The 26,748-nt window shown below is 42.1% G+C and overlaps 1 protein-coding gene across 1 annotated transcript in view; it reads right to left on the bottom strand.

The window, feature by feature from the left end:
- Positions 1-5,639: 5,639 nt before the first annotated feature.
- DNAH7 (dynein axonemal heavy chain 7) overlaps positions 5,640-26,748 on the bottom strand; it is a 263,832-nt gene continuing 242,723 nt past the window's right edge. Inside the window, exons 60-64 of the mRNA XM_075284818.1 lie at positions 16,337-16,567; positions 14,562-14,714; positions 8,956-9,133; positions 6,976-7,079; positions 5,640-5,846 (exon numbers count right to left, since the gene is read on the bottom strand). Coding sequence (XP_075140919.1) covers positions 5,640-5,846; positions 6,976-7,079; positions 8,956-9,133; positions 14,562-14,714; positions 16,337-16,567 — 873 coding nt within the window. The remainder of the gene's footprint in view (positions 5,847-6,975; positions 7,080-8,955; positions 9,134-14,561; positions 14,715-16,336; positions 16,568-26,748) is intronic.

Genomic DNA, 26,748 nt, shown 5'->3' with positions numbered 1-26,748 from the left:
ATTACACTGTACACACGTCAGTTTGTTAGTACATTAGGACTATAAGGTCAGCCCTGTCCATTTAGCTATTAGCTTTGTCCTTGCTCTATAATATGTGAAAGACATGTAGTATTCATTTGCTGATCTAAAGTTACTAAATGAGGAATTCGGAAAAATGTATCAGAAATGTTGAAAACAGCTCAATCCTATTGTTTTGCAGGGATATTAGTGATGACAAGGTTATCACATAATAAACACCACTGGTTTTCTATAGACTTCGTTGTCTTATAATCCCTTATGGGATTCATCAAGATTTTCATTGCTTTGCAAAACAACAAAATATGTAACTCAGATCTTAACAGAGCTAAAAAAAAGATTTGTTGTGAACTGACCACGTCCTATGACTTGAATCCTCATGGCTGTTAAGCCCTTTTACTTTAATATGTCTTTCTCACGTCTTGTTTTCCAACAGCTAATATTCTACTTATCTCATAACACATTATATTCATACTGTGCAACAAGCTAGAGCAATAGGGATATACCCACACTTTTATTTCAGAAATTTATGTGGTGTAAGGTTTCTTGAACAGAAAACCGAGCAGAGGATATTTGTAGGGGCAGCAGCCAGAACAACCACGTACTGACATGTATAAGGTTTACTACAGAGATTTCTGAAACTGAATGGTTCATCAATATGCTAAACCCAACTCAAGTACAACATGTAGCTGGGATTGATGAAATGTTTTTTAAGGGTGAAGCCCCATGCTGGCAGCATTGACTGGACTTTGGGAGACCTGCTCCTAGCTGGTAACACCCACTTGTCAACTTATTCAAAATATTTTAATAGGATTAAAAGCACAAGGCAAATGTCTAAGAAAAATGTATACAATATGGTTATTGCGTGGGGAATGCAAGTAGATACTGAAAAAGTTAGGAGCGCTGACAGGTCCTTTTAAGGCCAGCCGCACATAGGCTTTTTGGATGCAGATACTATGGGCTACACAGCCCATAAGAGGTGAGGGTCCTAAGATATTTATCACTGAGGTGTAGATCCTTGTCATGGGACCTTCTGAGAACAAAGAGCTCTCAGTTGTTATGTATTTTCCTGAACAAGCTCATGTGCACATGCTAAAGGACTACATACAGCAGGCTTCTAGTCTTCTAATACTGAGCTTAGTAGTTCAGTGTTCGGCAATCCTAAATAAATAAGAACGACTCTTCTGCATTTTAGCTTTATGTACAGTCACACACAAATTGGCTTCTTTGGAAGTTTGGCTTGACCACATGTCTACATGTCCCTACTACCATTTTTCCCACTCTTATGTGATGTAAATTGTATGATGCGAAGCAGAAAACTCCTGATGTTTATTTCATACACAAAGGAATAAGTTGTAAGCCTGTTAATGTGTTATAAGATTTAGTACATATTAAAACACCACACGAAAAACCTTCATACTACTGCTGTCATTTTATTCGAAGGCTTTGCAGATTCTGGATCCTGAAATATCCTTCTTAGCAGTAAAATCATTTTTAGAACTTTTGTTAATATCTTGTGATTTTTGAAGTTTAACTCTTAAACTGCCCCTTGGATTTTCATTGACAAAGGTTTATGGGGAGAAGAATCATATGACAATCTCATACAGTCATAATATTAAAGTGAATAGAATGAATAATCTTGCTACAATGGCAACGGCCAAGGATAGACCTTATAAGGCCGGGTTCACACCGAGTATTATGGCATGTAATGTGGTACGTAGACGGTGCGGGAGCTTTTGTGGGCCGTCTACGCTCCCATTGTTTTCAATGGAAGCTGGTACCGCATACGCGGCGCTAATTTGCGGCCTTGATTTTGCGGCGGCCGCAAAATAGCACCGCGTATACGGTACCGGCTCCCATTGAAAACAATGGGAGCGTAGACGGCCCGCAAAAGCTCCCGCACCGTCTGCGTACCACATTACGTGCCATAATACTCCATGTGAACCCGGCCTAAGTAAAACCGTCTGTTCCTGTAGTTGATGTCTTGTAAAAAATGAAAATGGGCAAAGCTGAGGAAAAGCTGTGTTTTTTTTATTGTAGATTTTGCTGTGGTTTTTTTTGTTTGTTTTTTTTAAGCTAAGAGTGACTTTAAAAGGAAATTGAACTATAAAGGAAGCACTGATACTTTTCCTAAATCCACTGAATCCAAAATCTGCAACTAAAACACAGCTTTACTTCAGCATGCGGCCAAAGCCAAAGGATCTCAGCACCTTAGGCAATGGCCATGATGGCTATATGACTGGGTCACAATGGCCTAAAAACAGTAGGTCTTGTGGGGTGTTCTAGGTAATGTGTGTAAAGTGTGAACGCTCATAGACTAATATAAAACTTGTGAGCCCTCTTTAAGTGATTGTCATGCATTGTAACCATCTTTGAGCTACAAAAGTGTGATTTGCTTTTTCAAGGGGAATGGGCTTTGTAAAAGGGCACAACTAAATATATTCAGATGCCATATAATGATATCAGACATAGATTGTTACTGCCTAAATAAATCAAAATATTGCACCATTTTCAGGTTCAGTGGATACAAAAGAAAATAATGAAGTGTGAACAGAGTCATTTCCTGAGATACCTTTGTAACAGCCATATGTTTATAAAAAGCAAGATTTACAAGGTACAGTGACATCTGCACAGGTTCCTTAGCCTGCTCACAAAACTGTAAGGCTAGGTTCACACTTGTGCTGTACTCTCCGTCATTCATATCCACCATAGGACCCAAAGGACAGAGAGCCTGAATACTAAACCAGCGGTTACCCTAAGACACTCGCAGACCTCAGTATAAAACCAGCGGAGAGAAGAGTCCTCTATGCAGTACTGTTCTTTCTTTTGGCAGACTCTGTGACAGATTCTCTTATGGAGACTCCAATGCAGCTGTGAATGAAGCCTAAGAAAAATGATCATGTATCTTAGGCCAAGTTCACATCTGTGTTTGGGCCATTCTGTTCCCCTATTCACGTGAAATATGCGGAGAGAAAAGTCCCGCAACCAGCACTTTGCTCTCATTTTTTGTGTGGAAACCGAGAAGAAACCACAAAGACCCCAATATAGTCTATGGGGTCTGCCGCAGGTTTCCTTAGGTAACCGTTTTATTATGTGGATAGGTTTCTGTTCAGGGGGTCCCTAAGTAGACTTCCTGAATGGAAACCCGAACGAGGCCTCATCTAAAGCAAATTTCTTTACTGCACTCTTGACATCAGGAGTGGATAGTACTAGTGGTATGTGACATAAGATTTGCCATTACCTTCTCTTCCTGAGACCAAGTTCTGCACTTGAAGATAACATAGTAAGGATTTGGGTAAGATTTAGGTGTTCATAAGAAGGTTTGCACCCACTTTAGGGCAAACCATTGTAGTTTAATTTGATAGAGCATGTATATTCCATTACCATTCTTAGCTTAAAGGGGTAGTTCCATCTTAAGGAATATATTTAGGTGTGCAATTTAAGCTAACTGGAGTATTTTACCCAATACATTTCATTATCTATCTTGCTGAAGAGGCCCCAGAGTATAATAATGGCACTTTCACTTTTTTCTTTTTAAATGTAGATTGTGAGCCCCACATAGGGCTCACAATGTACATTTTTCCCTATCAGTATGTCTTTTTTTTTTGGAATATGGGATGGAAATCCATGCAAACACGGGGAGAACATACAAACTCCTTGCAGGTGGTTTTATGCCCTTGCTGGGATTTGAACACCAGGACTCCAGCGCTACAAGGCTGCAGTGCTAACCACTGAGCCACCGTGTGGCCCCAAACTGGCACTTGCACTTTCACTTTGACATAACTTTGGCTGTATTTGCCTTAGAGAAGTAGGATTTGGATAGATAGGTTCCTAGGAGCCCTAAGAGTATTTCACACTATGTTTTAAGCTAACTTAAAGTACGGTACTGAATCCGCCAAATCCGCAAGGACCCGAGCCACCAAAATCGAACACACCTTGAGAGGTTCACCCATTTCTATTACAGACCAATTTTCTGGTCAAACTGATGACTCAGTCCCTGTTACCTCCATCTATATTCTCTTCTCTCCCTCTCTAGATTCTGTCTTGTCTCTTGCTTTCAGTTGCTGAAATCTTAAGTTCTACAAAAGTTTCTTGGGCAGTGTCCATGCTATCACTATATGTAAATCGAGGTAATGGTGTAATGGTGTACACTGCTGGTCTGAGGTAAAAACCAGGAAGTGGCAGGGAGAGGAGACAGGAGAACAGGTGAAAGTGTGAGATGGGAAAACTCCTTAAAGGGGTTGTCCCATCACAAGGATCCTATCTATACTGCTTGTTAATGTGAATGTAAGACTTTTCCTAAATACATTGCTTCAGCAAAACTGCTTTGTTTGTCCACTATATCACTTTATTCATTTTTTTGGGACACATCCCTTGACTTATCTGGTCATAAGTCAAGTGATGTATCTGCCTGCTCTGAGGGGGGAGGGAGGAGGGGCTAAGTGCACGGGAGCGAGCCTGGAGGGGGGGTAGTTTACCCTTTGGGGGGAAGGGGCCGCCAATACAGACCCGGCATCCGCTGTAATAGAGAGGCGGATGCCGGGGAGGGTTAGACGCCAGCACAGATGCCTGCAACATCGCTATGCTCCTGCCCTGCATGAAGCCAGCAGCGGAGGAGCGATGTTGCTATTCCCGGGGGGGGGGGGGGGGCGCGGAGGAGCGGAATAACAGCATCGCTTCTGCCGCTGCTGGCTTCATGCAGGGCAGGAGTATAGCGATGTTGCAGGCACCTGTGCCGGCGTCTACACTCCCCAGCATCCGCCTCTCTATTACAGCGGATGCCGGGTCACATAATCACATATGCAAAGCCAAGCGGCGAGATGCCGCTGGCCCTGCGTGCACGCTCATAGACCAGTTTAGCCTTCACAATGCGAATACAGACCTGACATCCGCTGTAATAGAGAGAGGAGGATGTCGGGTCTGTATGCATTGTGAAGGCTAGACTGGTCTATGAGCGCGCACGCAGGGCCAGCGGCATTTCGCCGCTTGGCTTTGCATATGTGACCCCGCCCACCAATGACGCAACAAAGCCGGAAGACAGAAGATTTCACAGCAACGAAGACTGGTGAGTATGCGACGTGGGACAACCCCTTTAAGTCTAAGGCCCCACATAGTGCATTTTCATGTTTTTTCTCTGCGTTTTTCTTTCCCTATTCAATACATAGGAAAATATCTTCTCTACACGTTGCATAAAAAAAGCTGCTGAGAAACTGCTTTTTAAAAAATTAGTTAATTAATTTTAGATGAGGAATCACCAGGATTTTCCCTGTATGTTGAATAGGAGAGGAAAAAGCTGGAAAAAATACATAGTGAAAACAATGTGCTTTTGCAGCATTCCTTGCAGTGTTTTTTCAGCTGTGATTCACTACCTTTGGCCTTAGCCTGTAGCAGATACCTCTGAAAATCTGATTGTTCAATGGAAAATAATAAGTTTTATGTCCTAATGATAAAACTAAATTATGTTTTTAAAACTGATGCTCTTTTTGTGTATAACAGGCACACTCAAAAATACTTTATAACATGTCTTCAAAAATAATGATTTTATTAAATTCTTTTGTTTCCTTAGTATTTTAATGTTTCAGACATTACACAACCAGGTACAAGTGTTAGAAGAATTATATGTCTTATGAGTTAAGCTGGCATAGCAGTGCAACCCCTCGCCCGATCCAGTGTTCCTGAGGTTTATCAGATGGAAGAGTCATTGCAACAACAAAATTGGTTGAATGTCCAGTAGTGGATAATGTCCCTCTTCTTTCACTGGTCTTATAAACTGGTGCGAGATAACTTGGTCGTTGGGGGATTTCTGACCTCTTACAAGGTTTGAGCCACATCTGCAAAACAAGAAAATGATATATTTTTACATTTCTTAATACATATATCATCTCTACAGTAATATGATTGTATAAAAAGCAACAGCATGGGCGGTATTATTTTATGTTCTTCCCAAAAATCTGATAGTTGTGAATGTCTTATCTTCATTGTGTGTCCTTCAATAACCTATTATCTCTCTGTTTCCACAGTATGAAAAAAGCTCTTGAATATGACTCTGAAATATACATAGAAAATTGTAATTGTAGCAAAACGCTGCTGTCTTGTGTGCAGTCAATGAGTCCAAGAAAGATTTTGACATTGCCCTATCTTTTAAGTCAGTGTGAAAGTTGAAAAGAGGGAAAAAAATGACTAGATATTAAAAATTCACAGTGATAATACACAGGGCCAGCATAGGGATTCTACTGTCACATAGCGATTCTAAGGTTACATAGTGATTCTACTGGTTTATTCTGTAAATGTGGTCGAAAACCTTGTGCTGCTTAATTTTATGCTACCATTCTACAGTGGTAGCATACAGGGATCAACTTTTATGATCAGCTGTTCTTAGAAGCTGATATGCACTGGATGATATCCACGAGACATCCCACAGCAATAAAGCACTGCGGGAAAAATCGTAGGAGCAACACATCGCAGTTCTTCCCGCAGCGCTTTAAACAGAAAGTTTGCAGAGTTTTCCTCCACTGACTTTTTGCTACAATTATATCTATGGGGAAACCGCCAGCATTTCCGTAGATATAATTGAAACGCTGTAATTTCCAAAACCATGCTAGTTTTGGAAATCGTGGCGTATCTGCACTTCGGTTTTTACTGCAAAGTGGGCATGAGATTCACTAGAATCCCATCCACTTTGCGCTTACTGTAAAATGCCACGATTTTCCGGCCTCGTTTCCACCATGGGCAAATCACTGCGTTTCCGTCCCTTCCTAAAGCAGGAAGTAGAATTCTGTGTAATAGTTAAACGTCACTGCAGCTTAGCTCCCATTTAAGAAGATGAATATCCTGAACATTATATAGAGAACGGAGCCAACTGCTTCCTGCTCCATTCTCTGTGTTAGTCCTCCCACTGATCTGATATCAATGACCAATCCTTAAGATTTTACATACATAAATATATAGAAAGATACCAACCACAGGAACTGAATCATAAAGAATCTTAGGGTAGGATTCTCCTAACTTCTTTGTCTTTCTGTCCCAGCGGGCTCCATCAAGAAACAATCCATGAATATATACACCTATGAAACAATAATAACCAGTAGATAGTTATACTATACTGTATTATAGATGTCTGTACATGTACTATTATAAATATCCAAAAGTCTTTAACTGTCATTTCTATATTGAGAGTCCATATTGTGTATAAGAGTAAACTTGTTGGACCTATTCACATGGTGGAAAATGAAGGAATTGAGGAACTGTGCTGCATCTCAGATTCTGCTCCATTTTCTGACCCTTCGGCTTTCTGCCACAGCTTTTACTTGCTCTTTGGCCTCAAATGAATGGGGATATTCAGCTGAGTGTATTAGGTCACAGGTTCTGGGGCAAGATCGAGCAGGACGCTTATTATTTCAGCATCCTGATTTTATTTCTGCTTCTCATTGCAAACAATGGGAGACAGATTCAGGACTGAAATTCGCATTAGATGGTTCAATCTTCTGAAAATTAAATTGAACTATATCATATAAAGTATTTATCCTGTACAGTGAATGCCGTAACAGAAAAAGAAATAAAAAACTGAATAAATGTGATCAAAAAGTCATATATACCTTAAAGCTAAGGCCCCACGTAGAAGGCCACAGTGTAGAAGCTCTGTAGGAAAAAACACGGCGGAAATGCATCTCAGTATTTCCCACAGCACTTCCATTATACATATAGGGAAACCACCGTCGTTTCCGTAGTTATAACTGATGTATAATTGGCATGCTTCAATTTCCAAAACTGTAATGGTTTTGGAAATCACAGCATTTCCGCTGTGTTTATTTTTCTGCAATGTCACCGCAGCGACTGTAAAATGCAGCGGTTTTTGCTGCAGTGCTTTTGCCACAGTCAAACCGCGGTGTATATGTCATATGCGCCCCCAGCAAATAAACAATAGCAAAAAAAGCTGCAAAAAAAGAGCCCCACGTTGCGGAAACGCAGCTTTTTTGTTGCAGATTTTGTTGCGGTATGTTGAGTCAAAGCCAGAAGTGTATTGAGCAAAAGATAGAAATATAAGAGCTTTCTTTATATTTCCCTTCAACTTGTGGCCATTCTTGGCTTTGGCTCAGAAAAACACAACAAAATCTGCAGCAAAAAAAAGTTGTGTTTCCGCAACGTGGGGCCTTAGCCTTAAACAGCTCTGTTCATAGAAATGTACATTTAAATTTGCCATCAATGTAATAATACTAATATTAATACCAAATAAATATATCAATTTTACCAAACAGTGAATGCCATAAGAAAAGAAAAATCTCTGCGATTGTATTTTTTTCCAAGTCTACCCCAAATTAATTTTAAATACTGCCAATTCAAAGTACAACCAGTAAAGTAACAGATAATGTACATCTCAAGAAAGAGTTAATTTTTCATTAAAGGGGCTCTATCATTGGGAAAAGTCATTTTTAACTAATCACAACCTTGCATAGCCTTTAGATAGGCTATTCCACACCTACCTTTAGTATGTAAATTGCCTCAGTGGTTTCTGAAAAAGTCTGTTTTTATTCATATGCTAATTAGATTGGTGCATGATGCATCGTGCACCCTCTTTGCTATTGTTTCCTATGCACAGGCTGCTGCTGATGATGATGACTCAGCTTCCTGTTTGCACCCACACATAAGAGATAATAGCAGAGATGAGTGCTGCTGGGAACTTCCTGTGCTGGCTGGAAGCTCATTAGCATATGAATAAAAATTGACTTATTCAGAAGCCACTGAGGCAATCTACATAATAAAGGTAGGTGTGGAATAGCCTTTCTAAAGCCTATGCAAGGATGTGATTAGTTAAAAATGACTTTTCCCAGTGATAGAGCCCCTTTAAATTTAATTAACTTCAATCCTTCAGAATTGTCCTAGGTATTTTTAAAAAACCCATTCAATACCCATGAATTTATTGTAGTAGTGACGGATCCTTACCATCTTCAGGTGCATGTTTGTATTCTTTATCTTCCAAGACCTCAAAGTCAAAGCCCAGTAGGTCAATAGGGATTGTGTACTTGCGAGCAAAATTTTGCTGTGCCCCAGTAAGGAAGGCTTGTGTGAAAAAAAAGCCAGAGAGCCAAAAAACTGGAGGCGTTCCATTTTCATACCAGTCCTGTGTTACATTGAAAATACACATAATACATATTAAAACATATACACAAATCCAGTATCTTTTCATTATATAGTGACATCTATATGTTCATACGTTTTGTATATGAACAAAGCCAGTGCAGATATTATTGTATCACAAAGATTATTAGAGCTCAAGTTTAACCAAAAAATAGATCATTTTGAACAGAAAATATATCTTTGCATAGTGATCTACAGTACACAAGAATGACTTACTACATACATAATGCTGTATTTTTAGAGCTGAAATGAATATAGATTGAGTTTTTATGGAGTGGGTGCCTTGGACTTTCTACAATTACATAACTGTTCATGTCTGTTTATACAAGTTATCAATGTCATATTCTGGAAATCTCGTAATACGGCCTAATGCACATGTCAGTATTGCAGTTCCATAGAACCCTTGTTATACTTAAGGTTCTGGGTATAAATAGAAATATGATAGAGATTGCTGGATGGACCTTTGTTATACATACATACCCTGTTTCCCCGAAAATAAGACATGTTCTTATAATTAATTATCTAACGAAATATATGACTTTTCTTATTTTCGGGGGATGTTTTATGCAGCGGCTGGAGCGGGGATCAATCGGCAAACAAAGCGGGAAACAATTAGCGGAGTGCCGGCATAACTGCCGGTTGTATGTGATCCAGAAGGTGAAGGGGGGGGGTGTCTTATTTTCGGGGAAACAGGGTAGTTATTAGGTTCTGACCTCCGCACAGCCTTTTTTTTTCTAAACTAAATAGATAATTCTTGTAGAAATTATGCGCCAATCTTAATCCAAGATGCAGTAGAATTATAAGAGGCTCCAACCTCCTAATAATTTGGTTCACCACAAGGAGGTCCCATGTACCAGAAATGAAAACTGCACCAATCAGAAAACTGGAGTGAGTTATAACAAATCTGATAGGCCGAGGTGTCGCTATACTGGACTCCAACTTCATTCCATTCACTTTTTTGAAAAAGCGTGAACAGGTAACAAAAAGTGCATTTTTCATCCCTTCTACTACAGAACACTAGCGTACATGATAAATCGGCCCCGTTGTTTGCAGAATACAAATGTCTGCTATACAATATATAGTACATGGAAACCATTTCATAATTTTTTTTTTGTTAAAACATTAAATATAACTATATTAAGAAAATACAAAGAAATTACATTACAAATTTGTGCACAAAATTGAAATTTACACATTTTATAAAAAATAAAAAATCAGAATTCATGTCCACCAAATCTCTCTTCTGGGCTTTTAATATGTACGCCTCATTGATCCTCCTTAGACTGGACTTAAATTTGGAAAAAGACCATTTTGCGAGGTTCTTCGTTCAGCCCAGTGGAAGAGATCTGACACAAGTCATTAACATTGCTAATATTTATCATTTCGCCATTGTTTTGTGAAATCAGTGTGAATAACGCAAATCACCATCTGTCTTATGTGTCGGTTTCAGCTGTTACCTTAATAGGCTGTGTGACAAACAGTAACATCTAAGTGAAACGTTCACGCACCGGTAATCCGGACTATTGCATACAACAGATGTACCAGTGAACCTTATGTCCCATATAGCCATTACATGAAGTTATACAGCCTTCCAGATTCAGTTTTAACTTCTACAAACCTCAAGGTGCATTTTACCAAACATCACCATTTAAAACTGGCTTCGAGTAAAACTTATGTGGAATATAGAGAATACCGTAAATTGTTAATGAATTGTAAACTGGATCTAAATCTCTCATTTCAAAACTTACAATGCCAGGACAATTCAGATGCAATATATTAGAGTAACTATGCAGATTAAAGGGTATGTAGGTTCCTGTAACACCTAAAGATTATTTGTGAGAAACAAGTGATTCCCAATTTGAAGGCGAATTAGTAGTGTGTGGATAGTTTTCTAAGAACACCTCTCTAGTCTGCGTTCTCCATATTGTCTTTGGCTTCTCTGGAAAGCACAACCAGACAAACATGGCTTGGTTGGAGCACCGTTACACAGTCGCTCCAGCAAACAGATAACGTCTTACACAACACCCACCTACCTACTTCACTTGACACATTTTACAAGTATTTCCGCTTCCTTCAGACCAATATAAGTGTTGTAGGACCATCACAAATACATGGTCATGCCTCTATATAATGTGTCACGTCAGACAGAATAAAATCCATATACAAAGAATGGAAGACAGTATACAGAGTTCACATCAACAGCCAGCAGTTGATTTGTTTAAGGAATATTAGTAATGTAATAGCAATGAGGATAGCAAATTAATTTTGCATGTCTCAGACACTAAATTAACTAATTACAGTAATTATAATACATTACAAACGAATAGAACTGTCAATAATGAGTTGAAATGTGGAAAGAACATAAACTGATAGTGACTAGAGATGAGCGAACAGTGTTCTATCGAACACATGTTCGATCGGATATCAGGGTGTTCGCCATGTTCGAATCGAATCGAACACCACGTGGTAAAGTGCGCCAAAATTCGATTCCCCTCCCACCTTCCCTGGCGCCTTTTTTGCACCAATAACAGCGCAGGGGAGGTGGGACAGGAACTACGACACCGGGGGCATTGAAAAAAATTGGAAAAAGTCATTGGCTGCCGAAAACAGGTGACCTCCATTTTAGACGAATAGTGGATTTCAAATCCGGGTCATATGAGAATGTGAACTTTGTGACTATGAGACAGGGATAGCTGTACAGGCAGGGATAGCTAGGGATAACCTTTATTTAGGGGGGAATGTTATTAAAAATAACTTTTTGGGGCTCTATCGGGTGTGTAATTGTGATTTTTGTGAGATAAACTTTTTCCCATAGGGATGCATTGGCCAGCGCTGATTGGCCGAATTCCGTACTCTGGCCAATCAGTGCTGGCCAATGCATTCTATTAGCTTGATGAAGCAGAGTGTGCACAAGGGTTCAAGCGCACCCTCGGCTCTGATGTAGCAGAGCCAAGGCTGCACAAGGGTTCAAGCGCACCCTCGGCTCTGATGTAGGAGAGCCGAGGGTGCACTTGAACCCTTGTGCACCCTCAGCTCTGCTACATCAGAGCCGAGGGTGCGCTTGAACCCTTGTGCACACTCTGCTTCATCAAGCTAATAGAATGCATTGGCCAGCGCTGATTGGCCAATGTATTCTATTAGCCTGATGAAGTAGAGCTGAATGTGTGTGCTAAGCACACACATTCAGCTCTACTTCATCGGGCTAATAGAATGCATTGGCCAGCGCTGATTGGCCAGAGTACGGAACTCGACCAATCAGCGCTGGCTCTGCTGGAGGAGGCAGAGTCTAAGATCGCTCCACACCAGTCTCCATTCAGGTCCGACCTTAGACTCCGCCTCCTCCGGCAGAGCCAGCGCTGATTGGCCGAAGGCTGGCCAATGCATTCCTATGCGAATGCAGAGACTTAGCAGTGCTGAGTCAGTTTTGCTCAACTACACATCTGATGCACACTCGGCACTGCTACATCAGATGTAGCAATCTGATGTAGCAGAGCCGAGGGTGCACTAGAACCCCTGTGCAAACTCAGTTCACGCTAATAGAATGCATTGGCCAGCGCTGATTGGCCAATGCATTCTATTAGCCCGATGAAGTAGAGCTGAATGTGTGTGCTAAGCACACACATTCAGCACTGCTTCATCACGCCAATACAATGCATTAGCCAGTGCTGATTGGCCAGAGTACGGAATTCGGCCAATCAGCGCTGGCCAATGCATTCTATTAGCCCGATGAAGTAGAGCTGAATGTGTGTGCTAAGCACACACATTCAGCACTGCTTCATCACGCCAATACAATGCATTAGCCAGTGCTGATTGGCCAGAGTACGGAATTCGGCCAATCAGCGCTGGCTCTGCTGGAGGAGGCGGAGTCTAAGGTCGGACCTGAATGGAGACTGGTGTGGAGCGATCTTAGACTCCGCCTCCTCCAGCAGAGCCAGCGCTGATTGGTCGAGTTCCGTACTCTGGCCAATCAGCGCTGGCCAATGCATTCTATTAGCCCGATGAAGTAGAGCTGAATGTGTGTGCTTAGCACACACATTCAGCTCTACTTCATCAGGCTAATAGAATACATTGGCCAATCAGCGCTGGCCAATGCATTCTATTAGCTTGATGAAGCAGAGTGTGCACAAGGGTTCAAGCGCACCCTCGGCTCTGATGTAGCAGAGCTGAGGGTGCACAAGGGTTCAAGTGCACCCTCGGCTCTCCTACATCAGAGCCGAGGGTGCGCTTGAACCCTTGTGCACACTCTGCTTCATCAAGCTAATAGAATGCATTGGCCAGCACTGATTGGCCAGAGTACGGAATTCGGCCAATCAGCGCTGGCCAATGCATTCTATTAGCCCGATGAAGTAGAGCTGAATGTGTGTGCTAAGCACACACATTCAGCACTGCTTCATCACGCCAATACAATGCATTAGCCAGTGCTGATTGGCCAGAGTACGGAATTCGGCCAATCAGCGCTGGCTCTGCTGGAGGAGGCGGAGTCTAAGATCGCTCCACACCAGTCTCCATTCAGGTCCGACCTTAGACTCCGCCTCCTCCAGCAGAGCCAGCGCTGATTGGCCGAATTCCGTACTCTGGCCAATCAGCACTGGCTAATGCATTGTATTGGCGTGATGAAGCAGTGCTGAATGAGTGTGCTTAGCACACACATTCAGCTCTACTTCATCGGGCTAATAGAATGCATTGGCCAATCAGCGCTGGCCAATGCATTCTATTAGCGTGAACTGAGTTTGCACAGGGGTTCTAGTGCACCCTCGGCTCTGCTACATCAGATTGCTACATCTGATGTAGCAGTGCCGAGTGTGCATCAGATGTGTAGTTGAGCAAAACTGACTCAGCACTGCTAAGTCTGCATTCGCATAGGAATGCATTGGCCAGCCTTCGGCCAATCAGCGCTGGCTCTGCCGGAGGAGGCGGAGTCTAAGGTCGGACCTGAATGGAGACTGGTGTGGAGCGATCTTAGACTCCGCCTCCTCCAGCAGAGCCAGCGCTGATTGGTCGAGTTCCGTACTCTGGCCAATCAGCACTGGCCAATGCATTTCTATGGGGAAAAGTTAGCTTGCGAAAATCGCAAACTGACAGGGATTTCCATGAAATAAAGTGACTTTTATGCCCCCAGACATGCTTCCCCTGCTGTCCCAGTGTCATTCCAGGGTGTTGGTATCATTTCCTGGGGTGTCATAGTGGACTTGGTGACCCTCCAGACACGAATTTGGGTTCCCCCTTAACGAGTTTATGTTCCCCATAGACTATAATGGGGTTCGAAACCCGTTCGAACACTCGAACAGTGAGCGGCTGTTCGAATCGAATTTCGAACCTCGAACATTTTAGTGTTCGCTCATCTCTAATAGTGACCCTTCAGGGCAAATGTTACAGTTTCATATGGTAGGATTTACAAGAAAATTACTTACCTGTAAAAATTTCAACCTTGCAAGAAAATCATTAACATAGCTGCCAAGCGGTTTGAGACTTGGATAAGATTTCTTCATCCACATAGCAGGAATTTTTCCTTTTAGAATACTCAGTACTACCTCTTCCAGGTCGGCAGACATAACCACCAAGCCCTGTTTTCAATTGATAAAGGGGAAAAATTAGTTTTACTTTAGTATTACATGACAATTCTATCGGCACACGTTGGGCTAAGGGCTCGTTCATCTCTGCGCCCGGTCTCCGTTTATACAGGTTTCCGTTTCCTGCCCGAAACTGGGCAGAAAACGGAATCCTGCAGGAAACTGGGAAGGAAACAGAAACCTGCAGGAAACTGGAAGGAAACAGAAACCTGCAGGAAACTGGGCAGGAAACGGAAACCTGCAGGCATTTTTCAAACCCATTCATTTGAATGGGTTTGAAAAGTGTCTGACCGTGAGCGTTTTATGCTCTCTGCGGCGAAACCGTTTTTTTTTTAACCAGACACAAAGTCGGACATGCAGTAATCTGTATCCGGTTTAAAAAAAAAAAAACAGTTTCGCCGCAGAGAGCATAATACGCTCACCGGAGCTCACAGCCGGACCCGGTCTGACAGGTTTTTGTCTTCTGTCGGCCGAAGACGGAAACCTGAGTACGGACTTCGAACGCTGGTGTGAACCCAGTGTAAGCCGTCTAGGGAATTGTTCAGAACATTCCTGCATATATGCTATATACTGCAAACAGTGTGAATAGAGACATATTGAAGAAGTATGGGGAGGGGATTCCATGCTTCCTAAGTGGGAGGGTCCTAAAATCTCTGCTATGCAGAGCAAAAGTCATTTGTCTAACATATAAAAGTCCTTACAACTACTTTTAACCCAAAGCATTAGGTAACCTGAACTAACCTGCTTGAACAATGTATTACAGAGGAGATACTGCATGTGAATTATTTGTGTGTGTGTGGGGGGGGGGGTGTCTTAGTAGCTCCATCTCTTGCACAATCTATTTCATATTTTATATAGCTAACTAAATACCAGAAGTCACATGACTGAAACAAATCTTTATAAGTAGCCAATTCGCCCATGGGTGTATTCCGGCTTTCCATTTTAACATGCAAAAGATAAGATAATCCTGTAATAGTCCCACCATGGGGACATTCAGTGTGTTACAGCAGCATGGATAATACAAGAAAGAACACATACAAGCTCATAGCAGATACTAGGAGTCATAGCAACTGACGCTAGGTTCACACCTGCGTTCAGCTGTCCGTTCTGTGGTTTCCGTCTTCTGCATGCCAGAAGACGGAAACCACAGACCGGGTCCGGCCGTGAGCGGTGGTGAGCGTTTTATGCTCTCCGCCGCGAAACCGTTTTTTTTAATTCGGACACAGAGTACTGCATGTCCGACTCTGTGTCCGGATGATAAAACCCGGTTTCGCGGCGGAGAGCATAAAACGCTCACCGCCGCTCACAGCCGGACAGCTTTCTCACCCATTCATATGAATGGGTGAGAAAGACTCCTGCAGGTTTCCGTCTCCTGCTCTGTTTTATGCAGGAAACGGAAACCTGAAGTACGGACACCTGGGCGCAGATGTGAACGAGCCCTAAGAAGAAAAAGAAGGACTGTGTGGAGTGACCTATGCTTAGCCTGGTGCTGCTTATACAGTACATGTATTTGGAAATCTGCTGACATATCTTATAGGAAAATTGTATAATTCTCCATTTTGTGAGTACATTAATTTATGGTAATTAATTTTATAATTGAAGCTACTCATATTTACCTGTATTGCTTTCTGTATGTTCACACAGGAATCTCTAATGGTGGAAAGCAATTTGTTAAATCGACCCATTTCTTGGACTAATACAGTATTCATGCTCTGAGCGTATGTGGTTGGGTATCTTCTTAGTGCAGCTTCAGTGTCAAAGTTCATGGGAAGTTTGCTCAAGATATCACCAGATACTTCATATACTGTTTCATCTGATGATTTGCCACCACCTCCTGATGTCCGTGACTATGTATAACCAAGACATCAAAGAAAATAAAACACTTGTAGAAACAGTTTGGACAAATATCTTAATAATATTATAAATGTGAAAGTATGTGTGTTTGGATGTTTGTGTGTTTGGATGTTTGTTCCTCAATCACGCAAAAATGCCTTCACCGATTTGCGTGAAATTTTCACAAAACATAGTTCCTAGGCAGGATTGAACGATAGGCTACTATTCGTTCCACTCACGCATATACATTTTGCCCAGGACACCCCCAAACCCCAAACTCACAGCATGAGCTTTACAATCCCACACATTTTTGACCACTCACACAAGCCACACACTCCCTATTGGCCTCTCAAGCCTAGCCCCTAACCCCACACTACAACATGTCAATACACTTGCCCACTTATACCCTCACCTACATCTCCGTCCAGGGGGAAACCTCTTCAACGCTCTGGATCAGCCATCTTACGCTCCCCGACTCCGCCCACTACTTGCTCTTGCTACGCGCATGCACATCTTCCCCCTCTATACAACGTCTTTCTGCACGCCACCATTTTGTGGACACTGTACGCACAAAATCCTCTGCAGGCCGACACACTCCTCAACGCTGGTGGGAGCCTTCCCGCACCTCCCCAGCCCTCCACGGCTAACACATGGCCTTCCCGAGTCTCCACCACCCCTTCGGCCACAGGACACTGCCTACCCGCCCTTCCACAGGCCCTCCAGGGCAAGGACACTGGTAAGTCGCCATTCCGCCAGCGGCTACGCACTTCTCTCCTCACAGCTCCGCAGTATCGTTCTAACACTTCACTGCCTCTGCAGGCCGACACACTCCCCGACGCTGCTGGGAGCCTTCACCCACCCTCCACAAGGACACTGCCTTAACAACCCTCCTCAGGCCCTCCACGCCAAGGACACCTTGAAAAATCACAAATCTTTGTAAACGGACAATTAAGGACAGACACTAACAGTAAAGGACACTACAAGATGTCCGATTTACAATAATGCAAATTGTAACAGACACAGCTAGGCCTGCGCTGACGCTGTGTCGCGCAAACCAGGAACCCTGCCGCGGACCACGTCACAGGTACTAGGGGTGGAAGGGGGCACCTTCCTGGGGTGCCAAAGGGCCACGGGGTAGGTGGAAGGAGTGACCACAAGGTGAAGCGGGTAGGGAGAACGGGGGGTGGCGGCTGCCAGGAAGGAGAGGAGGTAAACAGTTCCAGCGGGCCGCACGGGGTAGGTAACACGGAAGAAGGGGGCATGCTGTTAGGGGGGGAAGTCGCCACGTTCCTGGGTCGCAAAGGGGCACGGGGTAGCTGGAAGGAGTGACCACAAGGGGAAGCGGGTAGGGAGAAAGGGGGGTGGCGGGCGCCAGTAAGGAGAGGAGGTAAACAGTTTAAGAGGGCCGCAAGGTTCGCACTGAGGGTCCATGGACCCTCGGAGGTAGGAAGGCCCCCCTGCGGACACAACAAAAAGGAACAAGCCTGCGCTCCCAGCCAGGTGCGTCACGCAGACAGTCAAGGTTCCGCGGACGAAGTCGCGGGTAAAAGCTAGTTCTTTATATTCTAGGTGCTCCTAATTCTACTAAATCAGATTGTATATATTATAACACACACAGAGATAGTTGAGGGTATTCAGCATGGAAAGAATATGACTTGGGGCAATCTAACCACAATGTATACACATATGAATGGACAGTACAGAGATCTTTCTGCTGATCTATTTTATCAATGTCTGTAGCCTCTATATCCAGAGGAAATACGGTTCTATCATCATGATGGATAGGAATTCTTTACTGTAAGGACAGTAAAGCCGCTTTTCCTTTTAGATAGCTGACCACACATGAAATCTTTATGCCTTATTTCCCCTATATATGTAGTTGGACATGAGCTGTGAGGCCCCTATACACATTATATGGTCAGCTACATGACTGATCAGAAGGTTCTGCCAATATACAAGTAATGTTTATGGACATCTTCAGATTATGGAATTATATACTACACAGTGTCGTGAGGACCCATTAGAAAGTTGAAAGTAAAAATATTGCAAGTTATGGGTATAGATTTCTAGGGATGGAATGTTGATCCAGGAACTTATTCAGATTGTCAAGCTTGTAGTCAGGAAGGAATTTTTATTTTTTATATGGGGCAGTTAGAGGGTTTTTCTTTCCATTCTCTGGATCAAACCAATAGGATTACAACTTAGAATTGATGGACCTTTGTCTTTTCAGTCTTATCAACAATATAAGTAACTAAGATTAGCAATAATAGTTACTTATGATCATATATTTTAAATGTCTTAATAATGAAGATTCTACTGGTATATAGAAAAAAAGTTATTAAATCTGTATTAATTATAGCCACATACAACAACTACATACTGAACAAAATATATCTACATTATGGCATACAAGCGCCCAGCTATAACCGCTTTGCTCACATAGAAGCTATTCTAGCACAGTAGTATAACATGTAAAAGAATAGTAAAAGAAACTTAAATTGAGCCACGTAACTATTGAAAAAAAATGTAAATAGAGGTTTATTAAGTTATTGTCACACAGCGGAATTTGGAGAGGAATTTGAGGCCCTGCAGGATGCATAGCATAAAGCTGAATCTGAGGTTTGGGGTCTGGAATAAGCATGTATGAATAGCTTCATACACAAAGGACATAATCATGCGTGAGGCCTCGCGGCAAAGTTTCTGCAGTGATTCTGCCCATGTAACCACTGTAAAATCGAGCAGGATACTTATTTTTTCAGTTTGCTAAAAAAGGAAGCATCAAGCACAGCATCCCATTGGACAAAAAGGGAGGAAGGTTGGGACTGGTTTTAGGACAGGAAGACTGTCTCAAACTCCTTTACAAATTCTACTATGTGAGCATACTGTGAGAAGGTGACAGGCAAAGTGCTGGAGTCCCGCTATATCTGCCCCAGATTCCTGACTTATGTGTGGTCCAGTGCGAGTCTGGAATAGGTTTCAGCCCTAGGTGTGGGTCCTGAGGATCATTACTGGACCATAAAAGGTTGCAGAGCCTGCACTTCAGGGCAGATCCTGGGAGAAGAGGAAGTGGCTGGGCCTGTCCTGACACTAAGAGCCTTGTGTTACGGTACGTTTTTTTTCGGTTCATTCGTGCAGCTTGTAGTAAGCCACGCATACAGCTAATATTTTCTGTTTAGTTAGCGCTCAGACGAGCAGGATTTTGTTTGATGTTATTTGACCTGAAGTTAAGGCTGTATTTTATTTTGCTAATTTTTGTGCCTGATGTTTTGCTCTTTTTTTTATTTATACCACCTTGCTGCAAGTTTTGTGTCCCGGTCTCTGACTTGTTGTGCCAGAACCATGCTCCTACCGAGTTACCTTCCCCACAATACCCTTAGGCCGGCTTCACACGGAGTATTCTGGCTTGTGATTTGGTACGTAGACACCGCGGGATCTTTTGCGGGCCGTATACGCTCCCATTGTTTTCAATGGGAGCCGGTACCGTATACGCGGCGCTATTTTGCGGCCGTGATTTTGCAGCGGCCGCAAAATAGCGCCGCGTATACGGTACCGGCTCTGTACGTCTACGTACCAAATCACGAGCCAGAATACTCCGTGTGTTATACACAGAAAGCAATGGAACCGCACACTTCAAAACAAAGAGGTATGGGTTCTAGCATAGATCATGGTAGTAAACATATAACGTTTCGGTCATTTTAGACCTTCCTCAGGTAAGATCTAGCAGTAAGCAGAGTGCGCAGCGGAGTCATGGCGTGACTCCGCCATGACTCCGCTGCGCACTCTGCTTACTGCTAGATCTTTTCTGAGGAAAGTCTAAAATGACTGAAACGTTATATGTTTACTACCATGATCTAGTGCTTTCTTTATGCTTTACAAAACTAATACATGGCGTATATCTATCAATAAAAAATTTTCACTTTTCACGTCTATACGGTGTATAGAATACTCCGTGTGAACCCGGCCTTAAAGGTTATTTAAGTTCCACTACTTTTTATAAACTTTCTCCAAGAATAAACCTACAAACACAACTTATTCCTGTAATTTTATGTAAAGTGAAAAGGCGCTGATTTTTTTTCTTCAAGATGAGTGACAGCTGCTTTTTTTTCCATAATACTTACAGCAGTACGTAATTTTTAGTATAAGCTCTCCAGGTTCAGCACTAATACATGCAATAAATTACCATTTTTACAATGTCTTTTTATTGGAGTTCTATGTCATTTTAGGACTGAACAGATTTACTGTTTCTCTAGTTAATGAAAAACAGCCTTAACTCACTTGTAAGAGAATAACCTCCTATGATGGTGTACCCCATACTTCACGTATATAGAATGAACAGAGCAATACATTTTACAGGAGTTTGTAGCATTAAGTAAGCCGCCACCCACATTTAAATTAATATTAGAAAATAATCCCATGTGCAGAATGTCAGAATGTCAAGCACAAGCTGCAACCATAGTCTTCTACATTTAGCTTCATTCAATGAGAGACACACATGCTGCAAAATTCACTTTGTGCCATAAACACAAACACATCTATTTTATTTAGTGCCAACATATTCCACAGCACTATAAGAATATACAGATATTATCATCACTGTCACAAGTAGTGTCTCTGGAGTGTAGGAGGAAAACCAGGTAGAATATAGACACCTTTCAAATGTCTTTGGCCAGACTCAAGTCCAGGACCACAGCAATGTAAGGAATTGGTGCTAACCATGGAGCCACCCAAGCTACAAAATAAAGTCAAAAACTAATAATATGCTCAAATAGAAATTATAGCAGGGTTCATGACTGGAGTGATAGATAATGAACATTTTTACATTTCACCTGCATGCTAAATGCCAGTAAACTAGAGGTTTCCAGTTTAATCCCGTTAGTATAATGAAGAGATATATAATAACATGTGCATTACTGTAATTAAAAACCGCATGAAGGTGAAGATCATCTGATTCAGACTTATCAATATTTTTCAGATGGACTAACAGTACATAATGAGAGGTTTTAAAGGGATTCTATCATTAAAATGCAATATTTTTCTGGGTACCACGTCGGAATAGCCTTAAGAAAGGCTATTCTTCTCCTACCTTTAGATGTCTTCTCCGGGCCGCCGTTTTGTATAAATCCCGGTTTTTGTCAGTATGCAAATGAGTTATCTTGCCGCACTGGGGGTGGGCCCCAGCGCTCAAACAGCACTGGGGGCATCCCCAATGCTGTGAGAGAACTCTCCAGCGCTGCCTTCACCTTCTTCAGGAACAGGTCTTCTTCAAGTCTTCTTCAAGTCTTCTTCCGGCGCTGGCTTCAAAATTCTAGGCCTCGGGCAGCCGACTGTGCATGCCCGCAAGCCACAAGAAAATGGCCACTTACAATACTGTGTAAGCGGCCATTTTCTTGTGGCCAGCGTGCACGCGCAGTCAGCTTTGCCCTAGGCCCGAGGCCTAGTAGTTTGAAGCCACTGCCGGAAGAAGACGCGAAGAGAGGCCGTTCCAGATGAAGATGGAGGAGGCGTCGGAGAGTTCTCTCGCAGCATTGGGGATGCCTCCAGTGCTGTTTGAGCGCTGGGGCCCACCCCCAGTGCTGCGAGAGAATTTATTTGCATACTGACGAAAACCGGAATTTTTACCCAATGGCGGCCCGGAGAAGACATCTAAAGGTAGGAGAAAACTAGCCTTTCTTAAGGTTATTCCGACCTGGTACCTGGTACCTTAAGGCTATTCCGGATGGTACCCACAAAAAATTGCATTGTAATGACAGAATCCCTTAAAACTCATTTTTGACTGGGCTCATGGATACCCGTATGTCCAAGGCAAGAGTTCTTCTTTTGGGATCCCACATTTTAGTTTTATACTTTTAGTTCTTTGTTTATCCATTATGTAGTTGAGGAATAGGAATTAAGAAATAATAGGAAGGCATCATTTTTGTTTGATTATAATGAAGATATTGCTACCTGAACACTTTTGAGTGATTCTTATGTAATTTCAGCTGCTGATCATGAAAATCACCTCAAAATGTTCCTGTCATGTAAATGTTCTTCAGAAATCTTCAGTTTTAGCATTTTTTTTTCAAATTTTCAGGCTGTTCAAGTATTATCGACAATATACTGTATGTGCTGCTATGTAAATTATAGGCAAGCAAAGGAATGAATCCCTTGCATTTCATTGAAGTGGCAAAACTTCAGTAGACTTGTTATAGACTAGGCTCACCTACACATGTCTGGTCCCTGCCTGCAGAGGCTGTAATATCTGCTTGCAAAGATTCTGCAAGTTAATTCCAATGTAAGCAGCTATAAACTACTAGTGTACAAAGGGTAAGGTATTACCATCAATTTAGATTTGAACAACTTGGGTAACCCTGAACAAGCAAGTAATAAAAACATAACTTTTATTATATAAAAAATAAAAAACATGGGACTTTTCCCTAAAGTGAATAAAAACTTTCAGACAAAGAATCACTTGATACAGGATACCCGATCTTTCTCCTGTATTATTTTATGCAGGTATATAGTCACAGGGAGGAAACTTTGGCTATCAGCAGGAAGAGTTAAGCCAGTGAAAGTCTAATTAACCCTTCGTAATCCATCTATGCATAAACCCATGAATACCTGAATTGTGAATAGAAAGGGTTTTAAAGGAGAAGGGGTGGGTGACTATATACCTGCATAGAATAATACAGGAGAAAGATCGGGTATCCTGTATCATGTGATTCTTTGTCCGAATGTTAAGTTTTTATTCACTTTAGGGACAAGTCCCATGTTTTTTATTTTTTATATAATAAAAGTTATGTTTTATTACTTGTTTGTTCAGGGTTACCCAAGTTGTTCAAACAGCTATAAACTACTCCAGTACGATCTGATATAGCTAAAATGTATTGTCAATGTCAGAACAGTCACAGTACTTTTCGTTACATTTGTGCTGAGTACACACTCAAGCCTTAAAGACGCACGACAGCTATTATCATGAAAGCCTATGAGCTGTACTTTGGATGCATCAAGAGAAATCCTGGGCTCCTTGCATCTCGTGCTGTTAATATTAGAGGTTGGCTGAGATGATCTTGCAAGTCAATGCCATTTGCTGTCTCAATAATATGGTGTGAACTGAAGAATCATGTGACAGACTGTTATTTCTATGTTACCAATGTCTCTGGATTCTTTGCTAAGAATAAAAAAAAATGCATTGAATATCCCAATCTGCCTTCAGCTATGAGACCAGTGCCACATCATGACACTTTTTCAGTACCAAAGCCACCAAAGACATGGAGCCTAGAAGAGGCAGGCCATGAAGATGTTGCAGTCCATAAGTCAGAGATGGGAAGCAACACTAATTCAGACTTTGAGCTATGTATGTCTGCTGAGCCTCATGTTATAACACAGCCAGGACTGAATGACTTGGTCCGGGACTTCCATTTGTCAAAAGCAAATGCAGAGCTACTGGCTTCAAGACTTCAAGGATGGCATTTGCTGTCACCTGGTACAAAAGTTTCTGTCTTTCAAAGTTGCCAATGACCTAACACCGTTTTTTGAACAGATTGACAACCTGTGTTTCTGAACAGACATTGATGTGCTGTTCGCAGCTTTGGGTTGTGTGCATGAGACAAATCAGTGGCATTTCTTCATTGACGCATCAGTGTTATGTCTTAAGGCTGTCTTGTTATACAATGGTAATATTTATCCTTCACTACCCGTTGGTTATGGTGCACACATCAAAGAAACATACGAGAACATGGAACTGTTGTTGAAAAGCATCAAGTACAGCAACTACAACTGGAACATCTGCGGATATTAGTTAGTGGCTTGGATTGCCGCTCGGATATATCAAGTACTGCTGTTTTATTTGCGAATGAGACAGCCATGCTAAGCAGTCACATTACAGTAGAAGGAAGTGGCCAATCTGTAACCAGTTGACTCCTGGGCAGAAAAATGTTGCACATAAAGCACTTGTGGATCCAACAATGATCCACTTCACATAAAACTCGGGCTGATGAAAAATTTTGTGAAAGCAAAAATAACAGATGCCAAGATTAAGGAAGGCATTTTTGTTGGTCCACAAATCTGACATATCATAAATGACAAGCACTTCGAAGAACTGCTGGTGGGGCCTGAGAAAATTGCTTGGAAATCTTTCAAGGATGTGTCATAGAAATTCCTTGGCAACTATCGAGCACCAAACTGCATTGAATTGGTTGATATCCTTCTTGAGGCTTACAAAGCGATGAAGTGCAACATGTCATTGAAAATTCATTTTCTGCATTCTCATTTGGATTTTTTCCCTCCAAATCTTGAAGCAGGCAGTGACGAACATGGAGAACATTTTCAGCAGCATATTGCCATGATGGAAAAGTGTTATCAATGCTACTAGAATCCATCAATGCTAGCTGACTATTACTGGACACTAATACGGTATGCGCCAGACATTGAGTACTAAAGGAAATCAGCAGCAAAACACTTTTAGTTCATTTAAACCAGTCTTTCTCAAAGTGGGCAATAACGCCCCCTTGTGGGCGCTGGAGGCCTATAGGGGGGCAGTAAAGGGCACAGAGAAGATTGGGGGGCGTTGAAGCGGTTTAGGGGGCGATGGCTAACTTAAAGGGGTGGTATCATAACAATGATTCTATCTATACTGCTTGTTAATGTGGATTTAAGACGTTTCCTAAATACACTGCTTCAGCAAAACTGCTTTGTTTGTCCACTATCTTACTTTATTCACTTCATTATGGACACTAGCACCTGGCCCCCTGCTCATTGCTGAGGGAGCCACATGACGTAGCTCCCTGCTGTGTGGGGGCTGAGTGTACAGAGCCAGCCTGTGTCTACACCACACATACACATCACATACACATCACCTATAGCTCCCTGCTGTGAGATAGAGGGGGGGGGGTGGAATAAGTGCTGCTTTCTTATATAAAGCAGTCTAAATCCTACTGGGCTAAAGGACCTGGTCTCTCTGTTCACTAGGATAAAGCTTTATTATATAGAGCAGGCTGCTAGTGGGCAGAGGAGCCAGGTCCTTTAGGAAACTCCGTACAAGGTAAATCCAAGTCTACAGGACCTTTTGATGACATCACAGGCCCTTCAGTCATCCCATAGGATCACGCTATGTGGTGGGCGGAGCTACACGGTCATTTGGGGGTGGGGCTAACAGGAAGAAAGAAGATTTTTAGGCAGCTTAGAAGGCAGATCAAGCTTCATGAGGCTACCCCTTTAAAATAGTTTTTTTGCTTTTTTTTTAAAAAAAAATGTAGATTGTGAGCCCCACACAGAGCTCACAATGTACATTTTTCCCTATCAGTATGTCTTTTTTTGGAATATGGGATGGAAATCCATGCAAACACGGGGAGAACATACAAACTCCTTGCAGATGGTTTTTTTGCCCTTGGCAGGATTTGAACACCAGGACTCCAGTGCTGCAAGGCTGCAGTGCTAACCACTGAGCCACCGTGTGGCCCAAAATAGTTTTTTTTGCTTTTAACACAAACTTTACCGCTCCTTTACGCTTAACGCGCGTTTCTGCGTGTAATGCCATCTAGGGGACTAGACAGTAACTATTTCCTGTCCAAAAGTTGTCAAACTGTACCATAGATGGCGGTAAGCGAGAAGTTTCTAGTGACTTATTTTCACATGACACACATAATTTAATTATTAACATAATGACTGCGATTGTGATTCTTAAGATGTAGTAAAGTAAAAAAAATTGGGGGGGGGCGCTAGAAAATAATTAATTCTCGAAGTGGGTGGTAGACAAAATAAGTTTGAGAACCTCTGATTTAAACTAATGCTGCTGGTAATGTTTTCTCTATAGGTATAACAGGGACAGAAAGCCCGCAGAAGAAAACTCTGGCTCAATAAGCGGGGCCTTAGCCAAAACTGGACTTGCACAAAAATTTTTTAATTTGTTAATATTTTGTACATTAGATTTATGGTGTACAAGTCAAGATAAATCAGCCTATTGGAAAATCCCAAATTACTTGAGGGAAATACCTCATTCAGAGTCTGTCACCAGGGTGAACCATATTAAACCAACAATACAGTTTTAGCCCGATGAAAATTTGAGCTCCCATTGCAGAGGTATTCATTTATTTCACAGTATGCAAATAAGCAATCTGAACACCGAGGGAAGTGTCTTGGCTCCAAACTGCTACACCGCACACTGCCATCCCTTTTTTGAGTGACAAGGCCAGGCAACTTTTCATCTTAGCTCGCTGAC

This window comes from Leptodactylus fuscus, chromosome 8, assembly GCF_031893055.1.
Source record: "Leptodactylus fuscus isolate aLepFus1 chromosome 8, aLepFus1.hap2, whole genome shotgun sequence".
Classification (NCBI taxonomy): domain Eukaryota; kingdom Metazoa; phylum Chordata; class Amphibia; order Anura; family Leptodactylidae; genus Leptodactylus; species Leptodactylus fuscus.
This window is presented reverse-complemented; position numbering and strand designations above follow the sequence as displayed.